The 11,315-nt window shown below is 37.5% G+C and overlaps 1 protein-coding gene across 1 annotated transcript; it reads left to right on the top strand.

The window, feature by feature from the left end:
• Positions 1-1,930: 1,930 nt before the first annotated feature.
• LOC143471213 (thioredoxin domain-containing protein 15-like) lies at positions 1,931-5,094 on the top strand. Its single transcript, XM_076969613.1, has 2 exons — positions 1,931-4,076; positions 4,250-5,094. Exons 1-2 carry the CDS (start codon positions 3,703-3,705, stop codon positions 4,566-4,568), a joined length of 693 nt encoding a protein of 230 aa, XP_076825728.1. The 5' UTR covers positions 1,931-3,702; the 3' UTR covers positions 4,569-5,094.
• Positions 5,095-11,315: the final 6,221 nt, after the last annotated feature.

Raw genomic sequence — 11,315 nt, 5'->3', positions numbered from 1 at the left:
CTCGTATACAGCAGCCATATACAGTGTAGCCTGGTCACTATGACTCAGCTTTAGTACACATTAGAACGTTGAAAATTAGCAAATGGTTTGCTTTTCATAAGCGGGTGACCTATATATATAGCCTTACATTTTTTTTGTTAAGCCCAATACTTTTCATACAACCCTCGTAGATCTGGTAAATTCATCAGCAAATAAAGAAGTATAAGTGTCACAGATTTTCACGTTAGCACACATCAGTATTTTTACAATTAGTTCGCTTTAAAGTTCGTAAGTCTTTTTGTAATGATCATTCCCACATACGAATTTACTCCCCACTGCACAATAACATGTTTTTGGATGTCTTCATATTACGAACGAGGTAAGCTTTGATTTGTTTCAATGTGCGCGATGTATTTTATCAATACATATGCGACTTGTATGTATCGCCGGCCGCGATGTTTCATTGCAATGTTGTGATTAGGAGTTTTGGGCTGGAGCATTTATTCCACGTTTTGGCTGTTTCAAGATAGGTCAGTGCCTCGGTTGTTATGATTGAAAAGTTTTGTTATTTTTATCGAAGGTATAATCGTGGATTTTGATATTACAACTTTAGCTGCTAATGTTTTCAAACTCTTGACAATAAATCAACTTCGTAATCTGCAACACACGAGTATTCGCTCTTCAAATTTTACGATCGAAATGCTTATGTAATCGAAGCATTAAAGATTTAACACACATCGAAGTCTAAGTTTTTAACAGCCGTGTCAATCAATCAAACTGTCAGATATCATGACACTTGGACCGTAGTTCTATCCGCTGCCACCTGCTCACGTGTTATGACGCAATAATGAGCATCATTTCTACCCAGATGACGCCAAGATGACACCAAGTTTGTCCCAATGAAATACCGATAGGCCTAATATAAAGACTGAGCTGTTGGCCGATTGTTGTCTTTGGAAAATTTGTTGAGATATAAAAAATAAAACGATCTAGATTATCAATACAAAATTACTTTTAGTAACTTCTGCGTGAATCATACCCTAGTGATGCAAATTTTATATGTCAATCATTGATCGGCATCCGCAAGGGGGAAGGGGCAAATGAGGACGCTAGCAATTTCCTGGTAATTGATGTACTATTTACTAAATGTAAATTGCCTAGGGTAAAGGGTTTAAAAACATAGTTTGACAATTTTCAAGTTTTTGCCTTGGTACAGTAATGTTTAGGTTTGCGTTGAATTGGACAGCGTTTCCAAGTTTTGGTGACACGTTGTAGGAAATATTTTGGAATTAAACTTCAATTAGTGAAAACAAGAAAAAAAATTATTATCAGTCATAAGTCTATTGATAAATAATTAAGTCTTACTATTTAGTCAGAGATAGATAAGCTATAGTTCATGTATCTTTCTAAATTTCTAAACAAAAATTTGTACAAGTGTTTTTGGTTAAAGTCGAAACGTTAATAAATTTTGATTAAAAAGTTAAAAAAGCAAACAAATTTAAGATTTTATCACTAATTGGTATGGTATATTTGTCCTCAGACTGAGGAAAGTCTTTGCACGACTCAAACCCGGCGATGATCCCTTAACGCTTGAGCCCCAGTTAACGAGATAACCTTTGTCCAAGTTCAGATTATTTTTTTGTTTTATTTAGTATTGCTGGAATTTAGTTCTGTCTACCAGGATCCAATGAAACGGAGCAAGTATCGTTAATGCCTTACCCAAGAGCATTACAAAGGTTTTGCTCCTCTGGGTATCGAACACAGACGACGAGCCGACAAAAGTTGAACAAACATGCACAAAATATTTAGACAGCAACCAAAACTTTACATTAATCCGTTGTCTATGCGTACTCTAGTTTTCTTTTCTGGTAATCCCCTGATTTGTATGACAATGACTTTTGTCCCCATTTTGTACGTCAGAACGTTAACAACGTTTGGCAACCAACCAAAGTTGCAACTTTCCTAAGTCGTGCACCTGCTGATCTTGTGAAAGAGAGGAGGAGTTGATGCATCAGTCTGCACTCTGCACTCTGCAGTCGAAATAATAAATAGCTAGGCCTACATACCTGTTGCGGCTGTGGTAAAAGGCAGCCGAATTATGGCTTTAGTGCATGCCATCATGATTCATGTCTAAATTTACGTCTTTGCACGCCTGAGTGCCTGTTGAAAACTAGCATACTTTCCAGTTGAGCCTGTAACTGAATAATATTATGAGTTTGAAGCATGTTTAGGATGCCTTATGCTGCAGCTTTTGCCAGACTGGAAGGTGATAACCACAGTATTGTGGTTACGCGTAATGGCACCCTTAAAAATAATTTGCTGGGCGGTTACCAGTAACTCTTTTTTAACTGGTTTGGTTGTAAATTTAATCAAATAACAAGGATTTTGAATTACCCCAAACTTAAAAGTTACTTATAAATCTAAGTGTGTAAATTGTGCATAGGCTCAAATCTTGGTGTGCTATCTTTTTTCCTGTGTTTTCACTAATATTTTAACGGAAATTGGTGTTGAAGCAGATAAATTTGCCTTGTTTGTATATTGTCAATTGGTACAAGTATGATAAATTTCAGCATGCACCTTGGCCAGTTTCACGTACATTTGTGAAATATGGACCTGATACAACAAGAGTCTTTAATATGTTCCGTCCACACTGAAACGTTTGCTTAATTGGGCCACTGTAGACATTTTTTGTAAAATATTTTTAACGAACAGTACATTTGTTTGAGAATGCAAGTTTGAAACAAAATCGAATACTGTGATTTGTGGTAATACTGATAATTGAATATTCCAATTTTAAGCAAATAGCTTTAAGAGTTGATGAAAGAATGGATGGCTTGCATGGAACCTGTGCATGCTATCAGAGGTGGGCAGTCCGTACTAAAGTACCATCGGTAACGGTACCGATACTTGGTAAAAAATGTACCAACAATTCCGGTATTCGGTACTATTTAAAAAAAGTAGTTCGGTATTTTGACGTTACTGGTACTTTTTGTGCAAAAGATGCTGCTGCAAATGCAATGTTTGTTGCAATTATGCTCCCGGTAAAGGTTACTCCAGGTCAAAACATATGTGATGTTTATTGCTTGCAATTTTACTTGACATTCCTAAATTAAAAAAGATCAACAGATGGTAAAATTAGTATTAAGGATTAATTAACATGTATTTTTGAAAACATACTTGTTAAAAGTTTGAAATTATCACGTGAAAAGTACCGAGTACCGGAACCGATTAAAATTTCTTGAAAAAGATAATTCAAGGTACTTTTGAAAAAAAGTACCGACGTTACCGGTATCGATACTGAAAAAATACTGTACTGCCCATCTATGCCTGCTGTTCACAATAAATGATTAGTGTAACGCATTCATAGGTTTGTGTTGTGTCTATATGATAGAAGCACAACCATGAAGGCCATTTGCATGCAAGTACCCTGCCACCTATTTGTCACATAATTATAATTTTTGTACGATTGTGCAATAGATTCTTTTCTACCATGGTGAAGACTTTTTATAAACTTAGCTTCCCAGTAATTGCTCGAATAGGTCTCCATTACCCCAAACCTCACCTTAATGAAGTATATCCCAAACTTGAGCTTATTTAAAGATTATTTAAAAATAAATGGAAAAGAAATTTAATTTATCGGAAACGTTACATTTATTAAATTGACGTACTATAATTTTATCAACATTTGAATAAAAACTTATATTGTTTCGTATCTTTATCCAGATGAATTCCTCTAACATTTGCCCAGTTGAGTTAGAATATTACGGAAATAAATTGTGTTCTGCTGATTTGGCCAATAACATCCATAGCAATGCTCCAATAAATTCAACAGACGACAAGTTGCTCTGTCATAACATGACATATGACCGAAGCACGTTTTCAGAAGTACTATTGTTCAATTCCACGCAGCTACTTGCTCATTTAGACACGCATTCATCCGGCATGTGTGCTGTTGTTTTATTTTATGCCTTTTGGTGCCCGCTTTCAATGCAAATGGCACCTTATTTCAATGCGTTGAGCCGTACTTTTACTGGGGTACCATTTATAGCTATTGAGGTTAAATCACAATTCAACATCTTCGCTTCAAGCCAATTAAAGTAAGTTCCATGAGTTATAAAAATAATACAGTTCTTATACGTTTAAAAATATGTACTCATTTTGTAAATGCTTGCCATTATGGTTTGAGTGAGTAACAGGTCATTGTAAATTTTAAGCTGCTCACATTCTCCAAAACACTATTTAACTTCATGGTATTTTGAATTAATTGTAGGTATGGCACAATCGCCGTTCCTAATCTCATCATCTTCAATGGTGTAAGGGCAATCGGAAGATACAATGATTCGGTTGTGGACATGGATAGTCTCGTAAAATTTTTAGGATTGTTTATGGAGCTCAACGCAGGAAATGCTGACATATGTGAAAATGAAAAGAATTGCATAACTAGAAATGTTTATGGAATCACTGAGCAAGATTACGTTGGCCCTTTGCCTGTAAAATATGAAGAAAGTACTGATTGGCTCTTGTTCATTTCCTGCGCTTATCTTTTATTCGTACTTTACAGAAAGTTGAAGAAGTTTAAACTTCTATAGCATCTTGTAAGATGCTTTGGTTGTCATCAAAACAAACATTTTTTAAATTTCCGTTTCACCAGTAAAGTTTGTAAACGCTGCAAATGACTGATGTACACTGTCAGAAGCTCTTTTAGAATTGTGGTCATGCGTTCCTGTTGTGTGTCTATTTGTTAAGTTTTACGTCATTTATATTTTAATTTTTTGCCATAATTGTGGATGAGGAAACATTGCGCTGACGCAGATGGTCGCAAGCGTAATAGCAGCAACGATAATACACTACAACTTAGGCAGAAAAATGTGACGAGGCCTCAGAGCAAAAACGCGCGTTACGGTAATGCTGCATAAATTGAGGAAAGATAAATAAATAATAAATAAATAAATACACAATCAAACATTAAATCAAAGTCAAGCTTGATGATTGGCAGTGCGCTTGCGTTTGTAGAGCACCACACACAAGATAAAAACGACCTGTTTGTTTGGATGGTGGAAGACAAGGTAATAAATAATAACAGTATTGCATCTATGGGCATAATTTGTTGTGTGGTCACTCTTGTTAGCTAGCTTAGTAAAGTTAGCTGATTTTGATTTATTATCGAAATTAAACCCTTGTTTTAAGTAGGATGTAAATTTCGCAAAAGAATCGGAAAAACCCACCAAAACCATAACTCCATCAGAGTGACCGAACTCCCTTTAAGGTGGTCCTGGTGACAAGCAACGAAACTGTTTAAAACATCGGTTGCTGTAGTGAAGTGTATGTACGATACCTTGTGCACTTCCTGGCACACAGTAGTTTGATTAAAGTGATGTCTGCAGGCTATTAAAAAAAGTTAAGCAAATTGGTCCTTGGTAACATCTGAGAGCAAGTGTACTTGACGACCTATTTTTCTCGATTTTTATGAATTCTACCGGAGTATTCTGGTGACTATACTCTTGTTTTGGTGTCACTTCCTGTTGTTATGTTAAAAAAAAACAATATTCACTACGCAGGAGAGGGAGCAACCTACTGGATTTTGATATAACAACTGCGATTAGTTAAGATTAAAAGTGTGTGTGACGCAACTGGTGTCTGAAGCAAATAAGAAAACATCAAAGATACAAACTAAGGTAAAAACCGCGATCAACAGGCAAAGATACATGTGGCCTTTTACAAAACTAGTAATGTAATGTACTTCACCAATATGCCGATATTCAGCAATAACGACATTTGAGTCACGAAGTCAAATCAGTGAAATGGGCCTCCTGTTACACCTGTGGCGGAAGTTGGATCTTGCGCTCTCTAGTGGTGATAATGTACGCAAGTAGTCAACCATTAGAAATAGATGAAAACATGCCTCTAAAGTCTAAAACCGATCGCCGATGAAGTGTGATCTCTATCACCGCAATAACGTGACTTTATTGATGGGAAACATCTTAAATAATAAGGAAAGACCAAAACATTCTTTCACTTGTTGTAACAATGCTGTAGAAGTGTACAGTACAGTAACTCATTCCGAAACAAAAGTCCGGGTGGTTTTATACTTCTATTGCGAAATAGAATATATCCATGAATGAATTGTGACATCACTAAGCAAGCACAATGCCTTGAAAATGTCAGGTTTGTGCTTGGCGCCGTAGCATGGGACTGACAATGAAGACAGATAGACATTAGACGGTATGCTGCTGGTGACTGGTTTTAAATGCTAGCAGAAAACAGGAAAGGCATTAACGTTGTAACTATTAGGCCAAGCAAGGTTTGCTTTTGTATGTAAATGTGCCCTGTGGGTTTGTTGACACTAGTTTCGGGAAGAAACTTGGGGTTAATTGACTATTCTAGCCTAGGCTTAGTAACTTTGGTTGTTTGTTTCTTAAGTTCGGGAACAATGGTCATTATCCATAGTGGTAAGGGTGACTACTGCACGCACGAGATTCATCAACGTGCAAGCCGAACTTTTTTATCTTTACGCCGATTTATAATAAATAAACAAACAATTTAGGTTTCAGTGCACCCCACTACACCAAAATTTGCCTCTATGTCCACACGATTTCTCGTCAAAAACTGCATAACTGCCGTAATTTCCGGTCGGGATCATAACGAATGTTCCTTACGGATTTTCTTAACTCATTAAGTCATAGACTTGTTTCAAATTAAAGTCTTTTTGAGAAAGAGTTAAACTGCGCCGTTTTTCAGAGTCAATGTTGTAGGTTAAAAGGACAGCCATTAAAAAAGGCCTGCAGCAAGGTTTTTGACAAAACGCAAGCATGACGCAATTCGTATCGTATTGTTTATTTTTCGCCATTGACTGTGGCGAGCGAAAAGTATACAGCTAACTTCGTGTTTGTAGCAAATCAAAACAAGAAATATGCTCACAAGCTATCGATGAACGGGAAAAAAGCAGTCAAGCCCCGAGGGTTCAGAATACGCAAGGTTTCAACTTATTAACTACAGTGTTGCCATAACCATTTAAAAGTGGTGCAACAGAAAAAAAACTTACAAGTCACAAATGAAAAAGATTTCGTAATTTATACGTGCAAAAGTTTCTTATAAGCTTTATTAGGGAAGACGGTCTTTATAGTGTCTTATAAAGTGGTTCCTACAAAGAAAAATTAAGTAATTCGCTTGTAGACTGCTTTCGCTTTTGCAGCAAATCAACAAAAGTTTAGTACCGGTAATTGCAAATCTCCTTTAAAGTTTTAAACTTAAAGATTTCCAATCGCTCGTTGTACGGTCCAGGCTTCAAAACAGCCGCCAAATGATATTTGACCTAGTTCTGGCAAACGGGCGAAACAGCGGGATGCAGTTAACAATAGAGTGCCAATTTGATCACAAATTAAACAATTTAGTTGCTGGTCTGCTCTACTTTAATCTAAAGCCGCCGCGGCGCGTTTCAATTTGCTTATCCGTTAAAACTGGCCGAAATCCCAAGACCGATTTAACAAAGCTCGTTGGAATTATGTCACTACAATTATGTTCATTGAGCTAGCCTCTAGATAAATTGTACGTAGTGTTTGACATCTTGGATTAGTTTTATGACATTTGCAGTCACATAATACACCCTTTTGTTTTGACTCTAACTAGCTCTAGCGACTTACTTGGCCTCGGGCGTACTAAGAATTTTCATTTTGAACAATGTGGATTCATCTACTGCCATTGGCAGTAGGCGTTTGCTCTTGACAACTGCATTAAAGGTTTGATAGTAGATAGGTTTAAAACCCTGGAAATTTGCTTGATATATATTAACACCGTTTGCAGTTTGGCATAATCTGAATGCAGGCCACTACAAACATCTGGTGATAAATTTTGAAATTTTTAACGCCCAATTTCGACAGTCTTGGTACCTGAAGCAAGGTTACAGTGCTTAGAAAATAGCAATCGCGTATTTTAAACATTTTGACAACCGGTTAGGACAGGCAATTACTTGAGTTCGCTTCTCGGTAGTTATTTTTAGCCTAAAAGTTTTTTGAAGCCTATCGCATATGCAAAAATGTTGTATTTTCAGATTAAGGTCCAAGCAATTTTGCGTTTCCTGTTCTGCCACTTGAGATTTCGGAGATGTACAAGTTAGCAGCAAGTACTAAAGTTTTGTTTTGGACGGGAAACATCCCAGCCGTAAAAACATTTTCAGGTTGTTTTTTGAAAACAAGCAAACTGTCCCCAGCAATCTTAGCTTAAGCTGTCATTCTACTTCTGCTAGCTTCAAAATATTTATATTATCACTCACTTATTTGCCCTTAAAGCTAGGTCAAAGGCGTTTGTGTCAATAGCGAATTTAGAAAAGTTGCGAACTTTAACACAGACGGAGGTGGGGCGTAATATCCGGTCTGGAACCATTTTGGGACGAGCAGCTGGACCCAAAATAGCTCTCCCTGTTACTAATTAGTAACTTTTTGTTACCTAAACCAGTTGTTATCGGGTTAAGTCTTAAATACACATTAGATAGCAGTTTACGTACTGGTTTGTTTATGCTTGCCGCTGTGTTGTTCTATACGTACGATCTTGTATGTTTATTGTTTACGTACATATGTACAGAAAGCTTGCTTGGTAATCAAGTCGTCTGCACGCGGGATTACAGCTTTTAACACGTGGAAACGATGGGTGGAAATGTGTTTTTGTTTGGCGTAAAAGGCTGTGTGTGACGGTTTTTTCGATTCCGTTCACGCGAACTCGTGATAACGCAATCAGCATAAACATATTTAATAAGCTGAAAATTAAGGAGAAAATAAATGCACAAGGTTCTATAAAACCAACGGATTGTGAGCGAGCTGTATTAATGGCTAACATCCAAACAGAAGTGTGGTGCAGTAATGTAGTTCATATCTTCCCGTGTTCTACGTCGAGTTTAAAAGCAAATGCTTTTCTGCTGCAAAGCGGCATGAAATTTTGACTGAGTTGGTGTTGTTGGTTAGATTAGATAGCAAATTTTATCTCTTGCTTTCTTAATACGTCGGATATTAAACAGCGATAAGATAACGAAATAGGAGGACTGTGTTAATTTGGAGTGTGCAATACAGTAGGATTGTGCTGATAACAAGTTTTCGCAAACTTTTCCGCGTAAGACCTTTCAAGGAAAGAAAGTGAAAGACACTGCGACAGTTAAACGATTGATTTCATAGACAGGCATTGGATCGATTAAACTGCAAGAACGTTGGTGCCATGATACTTTCTATATTTTTGAATTCAAACGTTTCTTCTCGGCGTTAAGCATCGCACAAAATCGACCGCATTTACCTCCGAGAACGTAAGTTGTAACTTATGCGTGTGATTGCCTTCCAAAAAGCGGGTCTCAAGCCGTACAGAATTAACGCGACATAACATAGCACATGTGCGTTGGCTTAAAGCTCTAAATCCGCAGCTAATTACGCACTGAGTTCTCGTTTCTATCCGTGCGTGAGGTGTCAGATTTCCGAGTGTTACCCTGTTGGTTATTTGTTCGTTGTTCGAATTTTCGCCTTTTTTCATGAAAACCATCTCTCGGGTTGATTCCCCACGGAAAGCTTTCCATGAGGTTAATGCGTCATGGTGTTAGTTAATTACAGCGGGTCCTGTTTCCTGTTTCTTTCTTTATGACTATCCAAGACGATGGAACCGCTCGCTTGAACGCTTTGTTGAAAAATCCTGCGGTGCCTTAACTTCGTTTCCATCGAACTCTTCTGAACTCAAAAGGAATAAAAACCTGCCGTGCGTTTTCAATTGTTTGAAACCGAGTAGAATAAATCTTCATCAAGGCACCGAGTTTCTCGAACCTTTGATGGTTTCCTGGAGTGATGAGATGACCAGCTTGCCTCTTCAAGTCACGTCAAACACACTGCGATTTGTTCTGGTTTGACAAAAAGTTCGAACAAAGCGAAAAACACACGTGTTTGTACTTTTGAGGGTAAACCAAAAATTGGGCACGTACGTTTTTGTTTTTTAGTTTTCAGCGATTGGTAATGATCTAAGGTGTGTTAGTTTTTCAGCCAATCGGCGTTCTTTATGAAGGTGACGTACGTCTACCTTTCAATTAAAACTTGTTATTGCATTCTGTAACGTATTTTTTTTCTAATTTTAAGTTTTAGCCCCAAGGCAATAATACAAAGAAGGCATCATGCTGACTGGTTTAGAAGTGATTTGCTTGTTAAGAGGGAGATTACGGATTATAGGTTTTATAACACGATCATGTATCTCTTTGTTTGAAACGCGAAAAAAGTTCAGTTTTTAGTAAAAACCACTTCTTCAGGCACTCAAGGTGGCAGATGAGACGCGTGTTAGTTACCTTATATGTGGTGTTTGAGTGCCTCTGACACCAAACGTAGCACTCAAGTTTTAAAGCACTTCGTCAAAATCAGCGTAGGCTTCATTCTTGCTTTCAAATTTTGTACAAAAAACGAGAAAGAAAGATCTCATTTTTCAGACGGTGAACAATAAATTTGTTATCGCCAGATTTTAAACGGTCCATCAGGACGAAGATTACAATCAATGTTCGGTCAAAGATAAACAAATAAAGTTGGTTATCTGCAGACGATGTGGACCGTTTTACGTCAGTTCAAGTTCAATGTCAAACACTCGGTGCTTAAAATTAAGGGAGAGGTTTTAAGATATTGAGATAGCGGCCGTGTTATGCGGCGGTTTAAAGAATCTATTTGAACACTGTGTTAGAGGGTTTGTTTGTACCTCAACTGTAGTTAGAAACCGGATTGAAAATGTCTAATACATTAGCAATATTGTACGTGTCAGTATCGCCTGTTAATGTTTGTACAGCGTCAGAACTCATGGGGAAAATCTTTGAAAGAAAATAAACGAACGATCTCATTCAGGAAACACGGGTGATAGGAAAATGGTTGAAGGTGGAAATGCGTCCTTCGGCGAAAACGTTCGACTCAATTATTTAGAAAAAAACGCAACAAAGCCGGGGCAAAAAAAATACACTAATCAGCGGCGGAGTCGAAAAAGTAGATCGCGGAGATTACGCATTTTCCCGCTCGAGGACGCGCAGAAAGCGGGCAACGTTTCATTCATCACTCGCTCGCTTGAAGAAGCGGTTGTTGTGTGTGTGCACGTTTGAGCAGAAACAATTTGTTTTTATGAAGCGATTTCTTCTCAGTGTCGATCAACGTTACACGTCAATATATTAGAGCTTCGAAACAAACTTGCAAGGACAAAGTGTTGCCTGAGATTTAAGAAAAGTATTTGAAATTCCCAATAGGCCGTGTTTTAGGATTTTGTGAAAGTGTAAGGGAATGGCAGATATGTTTACAAATGGTTTTGTCACGTTTCACCGTTCTTGTATTGTGGCTTGAAAGACAGGAATC

Source organism: Clavelina lepadiformis, chromosome 9 (genome assembly GCF_947623445.1).
Source record: "Clavelina lepadiformis chromosome 9, kaClaLepa1.1, whole genome shotgun sequence".
NCBI classification, from domain to species: domain Eukaryota; kingdom Metazoa; phylum Chordata; class Ascidiacea; order Aplousobranchia; family Clavelinidae; genus Clavelina; species Clavelina lepadiformis.
This window is presented reverse-complemented; position numbering and strand designations above follow the sequence as displayed.